General features: G+C 40.4%; 1 protein-coding gene across 1 annotated transcript; it reads right to left on the reverse strand.

Annotated features, from left to right (window-relative positions):
• Nucleotides 1–405: 405 nt before the first annotated feature.
• On the reverse strand, nt 406–3,093 carry LOC147962967 (wall-associated receptor kinase 3-like). Its single transcript, XM_087529421.1, has 3 exons — nt 2,826–3,093; nt 2,009–2,173; nt 406–1,510 (listed from the first exon to the last, which is right to left on the reverse strand). Exons 1-3 carry the CDS (start codon nt 3,091–3,093, stop codon nt 522–524), a joined length of 1,422 nt encoding a protein of 473 aa, XP_087385547.1. The 3' UTR covers nt 406–521.
• Between the last annotated feature and the right edge of the window lie 10,462 nt (nt 3,094–13,555).

Below are 13,555 nucleotides of genomic sequence, written 5' to 3' on the forward strand. Positions count from 1 at the left end.
ACAAGGGGTATGGGTACACGCATATAAATATGTTCAAGATAGACTAGAAGCTACCTACTCTGTCTCTACTTCTAATCCTACCTGGTGACTGTTTTTGTGTACGCACGTCGTGGTTAACTCTAAGGGGTGCTTAAATTGCCCGATCTGTACTAGTGACGTGTCCCTCCCGGATCTGCCCACCGGCTGCAGAAGAGGAAGACGCCATGAGGAGTCAAGGGGAGGGGGAGAGGTGGTGGTGGTGGGAGGGTGTAGTGGCCGGCAATGCAGACGGAGGTGGACGCCGGTGCCAGAGTGGTGGCTAGTGGAAAGAGGGGAGGGGAAGCGCTCAGGAGGGGATTCCAACATGAGAATTGTTCTTGATTTGAGGCAAATATTTTCATTACTGCGTATAAAGTGGTTTGGAATTCTGCACTCAAGGAAAACAATGCCTAACCATAACACTGTTACAAGTTTGTTTAAAAGTACAGCACTTTGAAACACAGTTACAAACCAGCATACAGACATTCAGCCTACCAAATATCTTACACCTTACGAGAGCGGCTCAGTATGAGTAGCTGCTCAGCTATCTCCATCATTGTTGGTCTTTCGTCTACATCAAGGCTAAGGCATTTTAGGGCCATACCTGCAAGAGTATCAAGAAGCCCCAAATCTTTTGTTATTGCAATTTCCTTGTCGAAAAGCTCAGTCATTTTTTCCTTTTTCTTATCGTATTCAAGAAAGCTCTTTAACAAGCTATTATTCTCGGAATGTATGGCCCTCCTACTACTGATAAGCTCCAGGATCACAAATCCAAAGCTGTAGACATCACTTTTTTCGGTGAGTAGGCCTTCCCGTCGATATACTGGATCCATATAATTCATGTCACCGATGACTGATCCTGTGTGTTCCTTGTCTCTAGCAAGCAACCTAGATATGCCGAAGTCGGAAATCTTGGGTACAAAGTTATCATCCAAGAGTATATTTTCTGGCTTGACATCACCGTGCAGAATTCTAATATTTGCTTTTGAGTGCATATAAGCTAGCCCATCAGCTGACTGCGCAGCGATATTCAAACGTGTCTCCAAGTTGAGAGCCACCTTGTTATTGTGGTTGTGAAGAATACCATGGAGGCTACCTTGTGAGATAAACTCATAGACCAGCAGGGGGGCTTCAACTTCGAGGCAACAACCAATGAGCCTAACAATGTTCTTGTGGATGACTTGAGATTGGATGATGACTTCATTTGCAAATTGTTCATTCTCTCGCACGCTACCATTGATTGTCTTCTTTATTGCAACTTCTTTATTGTCAAGAAGGCCCTTGTAAACTTTACCAAATCCACCTTTTCCAATTATGTTGCTATTCTTCAAAAATGGGTTGAGCTCCCCCTTTTTGAAAATTTTAATGCCTGTTGCTTCCTCTAATAGAGGGCCGCCATTATTTTTGTAGAATTTCTTCATCTTCTTCTTCTCATTGTAAAGAATAATAAGGAACGATATTATCGACATGAGAAGAATACCACCTATTGCACCTAGGTGAACATAAAACAAACTTACTTTATATCATTAAAATCGTATTTACAATTCTGGCAGAAATATTTCGTATAAAAAGTTGATAGTTTCTTTTGCTCATCTACTCAGAATTTAAAACAAATTACCACTAGAATTACAAGAAGAAAAAGGAATCTAAATCAAGACCGCCAAGGGGCTGAAACTCGACTGCCGAATCTGAATCCGTAGAACAACGTCAAGGAAATTGAGCTTTTAAAAGACAAGGAAATCATGTAGGTCGTAGATTACAGCCAGGCCATTTATAGAAATTAAGCAGTATATACAACTGAATGATTGAAATCCTTTGAAGCAATCATATGGCTTGCATCCATGAAGAGATGTACAAGCAGTCGGTATGTCATACATGTGTTTATAGATTCTACTCGAACAGATCTCACCCAGCGTGCTGTGTACTAATGTTCGTTGCACCATGAGCTATCAACAAAAATACCCACAATGGGGTGCAGTAGAGTACTTACCGGCTGCGACCTTTGCTGCTAGAGGGAAATGATCTATGCAGGTTCCCGCTTTGGTGTGGCCTTTCCATCTAAATTTGCACGGACAGTCATAGCCTCCCAGCCTGTTTCTGCAGACCCCGCCATTTGTGCAGCGATACAGTTGGGGGAGCTCGCATTCATCAATGTCTGAAGAATTAACACTTGGGGATGTTAACGAATTGGTAATGACAGTTTCTCCAAAACGTTTTCAACTACCATTTCATCTAGTTTAAAGCTAGCGCTGGAACACAGAATCAAAGCAAAGCATTTGAATACCTTGAAAGGATGGATTAGTGCACATCTATGATTCTAACACTTTGAGAACCAGAACCACTAGATAATCACATGTTCCCAAGAAAAGGAGAATTGGTTGAGCCCAACTTTCACTTTATTTCTTTGCTGTTTCTCTTCTTGTTGTAAAGAGTGTATCTTGTTGACTTATTAATGTGAAAATAGCGTAGAACAATTGTTCTACGGTTTGCAGTTGAAAAAAAAAACTTTAAAGCAAGCACACATATTTTTGCGAGATGACAATTATATTTTACCAAATTTACGGTTCTTCCACTAAGTTAATCTTGCTTATAAAATTAATCTTATTTGGTATACTACCTCTGTAGCGAAGTACTTGTAGTTAGGGGAACTTGTACAGAAACATGTAGAGTCTCCATAACGCCTAAACATGTACTAGTTTCCTCCAGGTACAAGTATTTCGAGGGAGTAGATAAATAAATTGATGATGGAACATGCATGCATGCATGTGGATAAATAAATTGATGGATGGGTAAGCAGGTTTACGTACCTTTGCATCCGTGCTCCGGATCTTGCAGGTAAGGATTACCATGGAAGCCTTTTGAGCAGTTGCAGATGTAGCCTGGTCCATTGAGCGAGTTGAAGCACTCACTGTTGTCACTGACACACGCGTAGGACCCAGGCTTCTTGCGGGCTACGTCGCACGTCTCGTTCCCGATAGCCCAATCCATGACGAACGGGGCCTGGCCGCCGTAGTTGTTAATGAACGCCGGCCAGGTCACATAGGTCGTCGAGAAGGTGAAGTTGGACGAGTCCATCAGGACCGCGTAGCTGCAGCGACTGACGTTGTGGAAATATTCACTTGAATTCAATTAAAAATTTGAAATAATTTAAAAATATTTTGAAAAATATTGGAATTGTTGTGCTATACTAAAATTGCTGAAATATTTTGGCCGAAACGTAATATTTCAGTGTCTGCTGAAATTACTGAAATTCAGTGAATTTCACCGAAATCTCACTGAAAGTGAAAACCATGAGCGCAGCAAGGGATGGGTGGGGAAGTGGAGCTTCATGAGATGTGAATATATGGTTCAACAATAGTACTCCGAACGATGCACTGAATATACTTTTTTTCCTATGTTGTGTCTCCAAGAAATGCAGGTTGATCCAGTACAACATGACAAATGAATGAGAACGCCAGCCAGCTAATTGAGGTGGATTATTCTTTTAGTGATAAAGAACGTACCAGTGGACAACAAGGCATGACTCTGATGTAAGCATGCCTGTGATGGCATGCTTATGTGTATTCAACAAATAACATTTTCATTCAACCAATATATCAAGGTGATACAACCCTAGTGAGGAAATATTCAGCCTCTGCATAATGCGATGCTCCCATCCAAAAAAAAAAACCGAGAAGAACATTGTTTTACATTAAAATTAAGAATTCCAATCCAAGTTTTACATGGCCATCCATGATGGGACACAACCTTATTGGTTGATCATCTAGGTGGGTAGATGCCACCTAAAAATGTCTCTTTCCTTGGCCTCTGAAGGATCGGCCAATTACAGAGTGATCATGTGCATGCATGAATAATACTTCACTCGAAGAGGTAGTTTGAGCTTACAATTGTTTTTATCATCAATAGGAACATCACTATTGGAAAGCTCCTCATATCAAGACTTGACAGCAAATCTGCCATTCAGATGCAAGTTCCATCGAAACTCATTCGGTTTGTTTGACAGTTGAATTGGCTCTAGACGTGTGAGCAATTCATTGCACGATACAGGTGATGCCATAATAAGTCTCTACGAAAAGAAATATCAAGGTTTGCTTACGTATATGCATCTCTAATAAATGCAAATAGGAGAAACTCGCATACCAATTGCCAAAAAAAACTGAATCGGCATATGCACTACGACACCATACAGGATACGACTTGGTACGGTATTCTGCAGTTTTTCTTGTGTGGAAATGTGCTATTCTATAGAGTCTAACTCAAATAAACAACTTGGATTGGCAAAAGAATCTAGTACAGCTTGTCGAACAAAAAATAGCAACTTGCTTTTGTTGCAGAAAAAATAACGCAATATGAGTCAGCATCTACTAGCTAGAAGCTGTATTGACTGGCTTATCTTATGTAAGTCAGCTGTCAGCCCGTATTATTGGCTCCATTATTAGCATCTACTCCCCCCCATTCCAAAATATAAGTCTTTCTAGAGATTCTAACAAGTGACTACATACGGAGCAAAATGAGTGAATCTACACTCTAAAATATGTCTACATACATCCGTATGTTGTTGTTCATTTGAAATGTCTAAAAAGACTTATATTTAGGAACGGAGGGAGTAGGAAGGACTGACTGCATGTGGCATACCTATATACCTATTATTACATACTTATTGATACATGTTTTACGCGTGATGGTAATGTATATTGTCTGTGATAGGCTGGCTGCTCTTGACTTGATTCGCGTTATCAATTGGCTACATTTTATAAGGAGCACGAGGAGACATGGATCTGTCTCAACCAATGGAGATGGGAAGGGCATACAAGACTTCTCGACATACAATTAGTGCACAAGTTTTATATGTCCAAGGTTACACATGAAACATCCATAACCCAACTTGGGAATCACCATCGGAATCGTTTGTCTGGCTACACATCCATACGCCAACTCTGTAGAATCGTGAAGGCAGTACACATTTCAGCACCCTATATACATGTACGTCAAGTTAAATATATGCACACGACTGTTCTGCAGCTACTCCGTTTAGCTGGAATGATAATAGCCATGATGAAATATTAAAAAATATAAAATTCAAGAAAGTTTCTTTTTCCTGCGGGTGTATGCAAATGTTAAATTGCATGAAGAAAAATGCGAACACAACTTACCTTATCGGATCGAGAAGAAAAGAACTTTTGTTGAGACAAGAGAGGAAAATAACTTTTTTTAGGGGTAAGGACATCTCCAACACCAACCCACAAAACAGACACCTCATTTCTCCGCGGACTGGTGAGGACCAGCCCGCAGACACGGATGCGGGAGCCAGCCATCCAAAGATATCCGCATACATTTCAAATCTCATCTCAACGGACCGGACAAAATTCATGCAAACCGGCTGATTTTCATATAAACCAAAAGAAAGCATTTTCATTTTGGATATATTTCATGCAAACCGAATGATTTTCATATAAACTAGAGCACATTAATTATATTCAGACTTTTCTTAAACTAAACCATACTCTCACCTACTCTAAATGACCGCCGGCGCCCGTTCCCCATGTCTGGCCGGCAATGAGCCTGAGAAACTAATGCCCCAGCTCCACCTCTACAGCCAACGAGCCCGCCAAGCTTAGCTTCTGTGGGAGGGGAAGAGTGGTGGCCTTCCCGGGACCCGAGTGTCGGTGCCCTCCCATGCTCCACTCTACCTGGATGCCGGCGGCCCAGGGGGACATGTCGGCATTGTTGTTGTGGCGCCATGCCGCGGCCGTTGCAGAGCTACCAACCTCCTCATTCTCGTCACCGTCGGGCCTGTAAACTCCATTTGCCGACTCATAGATTTCCTTCAAGGCGGCTTCTAATTGTGCCTCATGGAGGCGGTAGCGCCATCTGTCGTGGTGGATTTTACGAGCGGAGTGGTTGGACTCGAGCAGCACCTCCCCATCGGCCAACACCATGTCGGTGTAGTGAGAACGTACCTCACCCATGGTGCTCTCATCATGGGCCGACAAGGGCGGTCGCGCAGGCGCGTCATTGGCCGCCTCTATTATTGCTGCTCCCAAGGGATCGCCCTCTGGTGAGCTCGCCCATCTGAAGGGGGTTTATATCCTTCCTCTTTCTCCCCACTGAACCTTCATTAAGCGTTGCTTTTGTGGCATGTATAACCTCTGTAGTACCCTATTTTTTTATTGAAGAGAAGATATATGATTTCCGTATATTCGATAGAATTGTGGAAATAGTGTCTACCTTTAGTTCTAAGTGATATGTGGTCAAGATCTTTTGAATGACACCGGCAAGATATAGATTAGAATTTATCATATCAAATTTGGAACAAACGGTGAACCAAATTGGTCTAGAAAAAGTACATTCGAAGAAAATGTGCAAATCTGATTCTACTTGACCATACCTACGACAATATTTCTTGATATGTTTGGAGTACCTGGAAGCTCTTAATCATGTAGTTACAACCCGTGTAATTAGCTTCCAAGCAAAAAAAAAATTGACCCTAGGGATCATGGTTTTGCTATTCCAAACCTGGTTCAGGATAGCAACTCCTTGATCCAAAAAATAGCTTCTCTTCTCAAATAGCAATCTTGAATTTCCTGCACAAGAGTTTTGTCTGCATTTTTTGTTGTACAATCTGCATTTGGAGTGTGAGCGCTACACATGGTATATTCAAGATTGGCATTGATAACATGATTATTCAATATATTATTCTTAATGGAATCATCAAAGCAGGCACTAATTTTCTCTTCATCCCAAACTTTGTCATGGGGCTTTCAAAGGTGACTATTAATATTGGGCCCCTCCAAATTAGTTTGGAGATGATCATGAACGTTTTCCCAATCCTTTCACCAAGGACTTGTACAAATGCAAGAGTTCCCATTAAATTTGAAGTTTACTAGCCTTCAACATGAAATGAAGAATATTAATAACAGAAGCCCAAAAGGTGGATTTCGGAGCATAATAGTCCGGTCTCTAAATACAGGAGTTACGAAAATATTTATCATTAAGATTTTTTATTATTAATGAATTAGGATTCTTGATAATTTTCCACTCTATCATAGCCATCATATATTTGTTCATGTGAGCCAAATCTGTGATGCTCAACCCACCTTTATGCATTTATTTACAGTTATCATACCATGCTTTGAAACAAATAGGATTATAAGCATTATCTTTATCAATACCAGTTCATCATAATTTTCAAACGATGGAAGTAAGCTTACAAATGGTGGTTTTACTCAAGAGAATGTTGGACATGTAGTAATAGGAAGAGAAGCAAAGACATATTTAATGAGAGTGAGTCTACCTGCACTTGAGTATAGCCTTAAACTTGTCAATGATGAAGTTGTAGGCTGCAGCTCTATTCATGCCTAGTAGGATGAGAGCGTGACCACAGTGAGCAGTATCAAGATCCATACTCGGGACAGGAAAAATATTCTTAGAGAATAATGAGTGTGTCTGCTAAATAAGATATCATATTTATTTCAGGTAGGAGTTAGGCCGACAAAGAGCTAGTAGTGCGGTTGCGTTTAGTTTTATTTTCTTATTTCGTCTCAAGTGTTGTTTTTTCTTGGGGGGGGGGGGGGGTCTACGACTTTAGGTAAACTGTCGCGGTTTGTACCAACAGTTTTGCTATGTCTCAGCGTTATGTCTCAATTGATGTTATATTCCTTTGATCTTGCATGGATATTCGTATAAAAAATTCCTTTGATCTCAACATATAATCTTCCACCAAAATAAACTAACTAGCATCAACTATAAGATGTAATCAACACTACTAGTCACCCATAGGTACAAAGACTGAACACAAGAGATGAACTAGGGTAGTGAGATGAGATGGTGCTGGTGAAGGTGTTGATGAAGATTGATCCTCACAAAATGAGAGGGTTATTGGTGATGACGATGGCTTCGATTTCCTCCTCACGGAGGGAAGTTTCCCCGACGTAATTGCTCCGCCGGAGAGCAAAAGTGTTCGTCTCCAAGTTCCGTCTCGAGATGGTGGTGCTCCATCTCGAAAGTCCTCCCCTTATTATTTTTAGGGAAAATGGGATGCAGTCGCGCCCTGGTGCCTGGTGGGCACCGGGTGCTACCAAGCGCCCCACCACCCACTAGGGCGCACTGGGGATGGGGTGGGCGGGGGGGGGGGGAGACATGCTCTAGTGCCTTGTGGGCACCTGGGTGGCCCCCTCCGGTACTTCTTTGCTCCAATATTTTTTATTTATGTCAAAATAAAACTCCGTAAAATTATAGCTCATTTGTAGATGTGCATAATAGGTATCTCTGACATAGCTTTTTGAGGTCCAGAATTCCAGCTGACGGCAATCTTCCTCTTTGTGTAAACCTTGGATAATAGTAGAGAAAAGGCATTAGAATTGCTCTACAGAGTGTTATATTGATTAAAAACACTATAAATAATAGTAGGAAAACATGATGCACAATAGACGTATCATAGAGCCGGAGCTGGTGGTGGACGCCCTAGGTTGACCGGTGCGACACACTTGAGTCTCACGGGAGCGAGATCACCTCCCTCCTCGTATGTACTCCCGGATTGCTCAATTTGCTCGACGTCCATCACATGACCTCACCTCCATGAGTCACTCCATTCGCCACTTTACTTCTTTTTTCTAGGACAAAAGGCCTCCACCACCTCAGACAGCAATCCTCATGTGGAAAATAACAGTTTTTCCAAGACTCAAACAATGTAAGTAGGCAGGTGGCTGCATTATTGCCTAACAACTTGTCCAAATTTGTAAGTATGGAAAAATTTGTCACGTCAAATTAAACATCTAACAACTTGTCCAACTCTGACTTACCTATGGATGAAGAACCTTGCTACGGCTACTGCTAGTGGTCGTATCCTGCCAACCAATAAACTCAATCTCTATGTGCCACTTGTCCAACTAGTGCCTGCTACTCTTCTTCTCCTCTAATTATCTTAGATCAGATAACTACTACCAATGGTGATCCGTGTTTGGTATTGTGCGACTCAATCTCCATATTAAAAAATCCAGATCGAATGAAACCAACAGTTCACTCGACAATATCGCTTTCACAGTCACGGGTCTCGTGCCGGTCTCTATTTCAGATAGTTAACCATATGCACATTGCTACTTGCCAAAGAAGAAAAACCAAAACAGTGGTGACATCGTCCAGGAGATTGCATTCCAAAGCCAAGGCTGCATTCATCCCTGGTCATGTATGGTCAAATTTTTTTTCTATCTTCGACCACTAATTACAAAAACACAATTCAAATATTTACCACATAGAAATTAAAGTAACACCAACTGAATTTGTACAGTTATATTTCTGGTCAAGAGACTTGAACTGGATCGTACCACGTGCTCTCACCAGAGAGAATATTTCCCATTGACTAGTCTTGGAACAGATGAACCTATCATGATTGGATTGGCTAGGACAAACTGCAACTTGGTGGCATTATATACTAAATAATCTGTCAATGCATCGCAAACAGTAAAAAAAAATTGCAAAGGACATGATTGCTCAAAATAAATGCGAAGCAAACGTACCATGCCAGGCAAAGTCACTAGTTTGCATCAATAATAATGCAACAGCTATAGAACAATTAATAAAAACAAACACGCTCATGACAAGTTGTGCACATACCTATACGGCCTACCTGTCGCTTCAAACTAGTAGCTAGTGGATGCAGGTGCATGCATGTATACGAGAACAATGTGCCTTAACTATTAGACAAGGCACGTGGATAGGCTTCACACGGGAGACGCTTGAGCGTAACCACAGAAAGGTTTTGAGAGTTTGAAGAGGGGCAGTGTATATGAATCTGCAATGAATTGTGATTCAGAGATAAAGCGGCAATCAATGTGAGCATGACATGATTTTTCTGTCCACGGAAGGCCATTGACTCCTCAAATTTCCTCGCACTTAATAACTATAGTAAAAGGGGTGGTTTCCTCCGTCTCCCGCCAGCTTCGTCGCCGGTCCGCCTCGTCTCCGGTGGCCTTAGGGCCATGATGGTGCAGTGAATCCCAGCCCTTGCCGTCGGGAGGGTTCCGTCGTTAGATGTTTCTTCAAATTTTGTTAGGGTTTGTGTCCTGCTCAGGAACACAAGACGGCAATAGCTTTCTGAAGAAGGACTGAAGTTGTTCCCGCCTAGTCCCCGTTCAGATGGTGCGTCTAGTATCGTCGGTGGGTGTGTGGAGGTGTGTCTTCAGTGGATCTATCATTGGTAATAACCGAGGAGCATATAAGCCAGGCTAAAATGCTCGGTATCACTGTTGGACAACTCCTCGAGATCGAGCCCATGTCTCTGCTTAGAGAGGAGGAAATAAAACGGAAATATGTCCGTGGCCAACATTTGGTCGAGTCCGAGGAGGTCAAGAATCTCCGAACGAGAATGTATGAATTGCATGATTGGTACATGAAAATTACCAAGAGTTCCAATCAAGAGTCCCACATGGTGAATGTCAAGGAAGATCATTACTTCCATAAGCTAGCTCTATCCGTTGATTATTCAGAACTATTTCAGTTATTCAATCAAGATGCACTCGACAAATCTGTAGTCAGTTGCTATTGTCTGTAAGTGATTTCTTTTTGTAAAGTAAGTCTCAAGCTAGCTTTAGTGCTCATTGATCGATCATTACCTGTAATTATCCTCACTATATTCTTTTTTGTGGTATTATGCAGGATGAAGATATATGAAATGAAAAAAGTTAAACGCTATGGCATTGGGTTCATTGACCCAAATACCATTAATGAACACACATAGAAATTGGAATGGTATAAACAAGATGTAGAGAATAAAATTCTAGAGTTCTTGAAGCGCCTCAATACCAATGAAGATATACTACTTCCCTTACAACTTCCTATGAGTCACACTGTCTTGTACTACAAATTCTGTTTTTACTTACTAGCTAGCTAGATGTTAATAATTAAGTGTATAGGGTTTAGGGTAGTTGATTAGTGTTATGCACATGCCCGCTTAATTAAGACATGCAAACGTGTGCGCATGCAGTTACCATTGGATCTTGTTAGACATTAGAGTTGAAGAAGTAAAAGTTGAAGTACTGGACTCACTACTTAAAAAAGATAGTGACTTCACCATCGTGAATGGAATAGTTGACAGGTAATTTCAATCATTATTAACTATATTTTGGCCTATTTAGTTCGTCATTTCCTTGTATCAACTATTTAATAACCTCTTTATTAATTTTCTTTGTCGGCGGGCAGGGGTTGGGCAAAGTTCATCAAGGTGACTCTAGGCAAATGGCGACAAAAACTGTTCTGGTATTGACCAAAGGTAAGTAATACTCCCTCCGGTCCTTTTTACTCTGCATATTAGGTTTGTCTGAAGTCAATCTCATTCAACTTTGACCAAGTTTATATAAAAAATTATAGACATTCACATAACAACACCAATATCATTAGATTCATCTTGGAATATATTTTCATATTATATTTATTAGATATTATAGATGCTAATAATTTTTAATATAAATTTGGTCAAACTTAGCAAAGTTTGACTTTCGGCAAATCCAATGTGCAGAGTAAAAAGGACCGGAGGGAGTAATTAAGTAGTACTAGCTAGCTACCATCCCTTTATTTCTTGTTTTAATGCCATTAATTAATTATCATGCTTGACTAATTATTATCAGGTTAAATTCTATTCTCATAAAGGCCCTGAAGCAGGAGCCGGAGACTGATGTGTGTGCATACTACGTTTGCGATAACATTTGAATCATGACGTCTGAAAGTAGCAAATCTGCTAGACAGCAATGGGTACGTTTGCCAGAACACTATTCACAAATTTTACATGATTATCGATATCTAGTCACACAACTGATAATACACATGCATATTGATCTCCTTCTTAATAGTTCAAAGACGTGCGGGACCAACTCCTACCAACAGAGCGCATACGAGCACTTCAAGATGAAATATCGGGATTTTTGCTCGACCAGGTCATAGATCCAAAGAAGAATACTATTAGCCGCTACCGCCCCATGAACCACTCCCAATTGTCATCGTGCTCCGAAGGCACGAAAACAACATGTAGGAGAAATAGTATATATACCTAATTGTATACAACACGTAGGCACGAATGAAACACACCCAATTGTCGTGAATAATGGTGGTTGTGAGTATATATATATATATATATATATATATATATATATATATATACATATATATATATATATATATATATATATACATATATATATATATAGGACGGCAGTTTGGGACACCTAGGTGCCCAGGCACCTTGCCTAGATGCCATTAGATCTGATATTGGGTATGACCCGTTAAGAAATAGGTGTATATTTTATGCATTTTATATCCATTGGTAAGAAAATTAGTTTCCATATGTCTGTGCGAACTTTCCAAAAATAATTGATGCATGCGAATTGAATACCTTGCTATGAAAGTTGAATGGCGTGGAATGTGCATTAATGGTCCATCTTTTTTGAAAAAACATACCGAAATGATACATGGTTTTGGAAAGGGTATAACATGGAAAGGGTATTGCCTTCCAAAAAATAGGGCTGTCATCAATGGTCAATCGTTTTTGGCGAAATTAAACCGAGCTGATTTCCCGTCGGATACCTTCCAAATTTTTTGCAGGGCGTGTGTATTATGGAAATGGTATAACTAGGCAATGAAATACCTTCCAAAGATGGGCCTCTAATTAATGTAATTTTTTTGAAATAATGAAACCGAAATAATTCCCGCACGCAATGGCATGTATGGTAGTTGATAGGTAAAATATAAAGGATCACTACTAATATTTGCAAAAATCATTAATTGTTGAATGTTAGCCATTTTTCTAGTCTGGGTCATGTAGGTATATGTACATATAATTAGAAATAATTCAGAAGTAATACTATCAAAAATAGTTGGGTATGACGTAATACTTTGTAAGCAGATTTTGCTTTGTTGAAGTTTATCAAATATCTTTTCCGTTGCCTTATCGTCTAGAAGCTTTAATCACATATTTACCTTTTAAGATATCGAGAAACATTGGGTATCTACAAACATGAGCAAGGTATGGCAATGGAGATAACAACAGATAGCAGGATGATACTCAGTCAGAACACACACATTAAACAGTTGGCAGAGAGGACGACACTAGATTAACACGACCATTGCTTAGTGTTATGCAAAAAACAAAATCAATGTGAAATCATAAATATCTTGGCACTGTTATTATTAAAGACGAACAGTACATGCTTCAATAAGATGAAGGAAATTTTGGAAGAAAACTAATACACTTGTACTGAAACGTATCAGGTATGTAAACGAGGATCGCCACATGTGGAAGTGTTATGGCCAGGAAGTTGGCACTTCTTGCAGACTTTATTAATCTTTGGCCTTGTCAAATTCTCTGGGTTTTGAGGACAACCAGTTCTGTAGTGTCCTTTCTCATGGCAGAATGAACATTTCCGTTGTTTACCTACACCACCTTCCGCAACAGATTTGAACCTTGCTGTCCTCGGACGTCCTCGCTTCTTGCGTCGGTTAGGTGGAAGCACATCGTCATGCATTTGAGCTTCCAAGATGTCCTCGTCTT

This window comes from Triticum urartu, chromosome 6A (genome assembly GCF_056163025.1).
Source record: "Triticum urartu cultivar PI428250 chromosome 6A, HENAU_Tu73, whole genome shotgun sequence".
NCBI classification, from domain to species: Eukaryota; Viridiplantae; Streptophyta; class Magnoliopsida; order Poales; family Poaceae; genus Triticum; species Triticum urartu.

What these genes read in the sequence shown, in the direction of transcription:
- LOC147962967 (XM_087529421.1), bottom strand. Translation starts at nt 3,093, where the DNA reads ATGGACTCGTCCAACTTCACCTTCTCGACGACCTATGTGACCTGGCCG. An exon ending in TCCGGAGCACGGATGCAAAG is followed by an intron (nt 2,174 to 2,825) that starts GTACGTAAACCT and finishes TTAATTCTTCAG; the next exon opens with ACATTGATGAATGCGAGCTC. An exon ending in AGCAGCAAAGGTCGCAGCCG is followed by an intron (nt 1,511 to 2,008) that starts GTAAGTACTCTA and finishes ATGTTCACCTAG; the next exon opens with GTGCAATAGGTGGTATTCTT.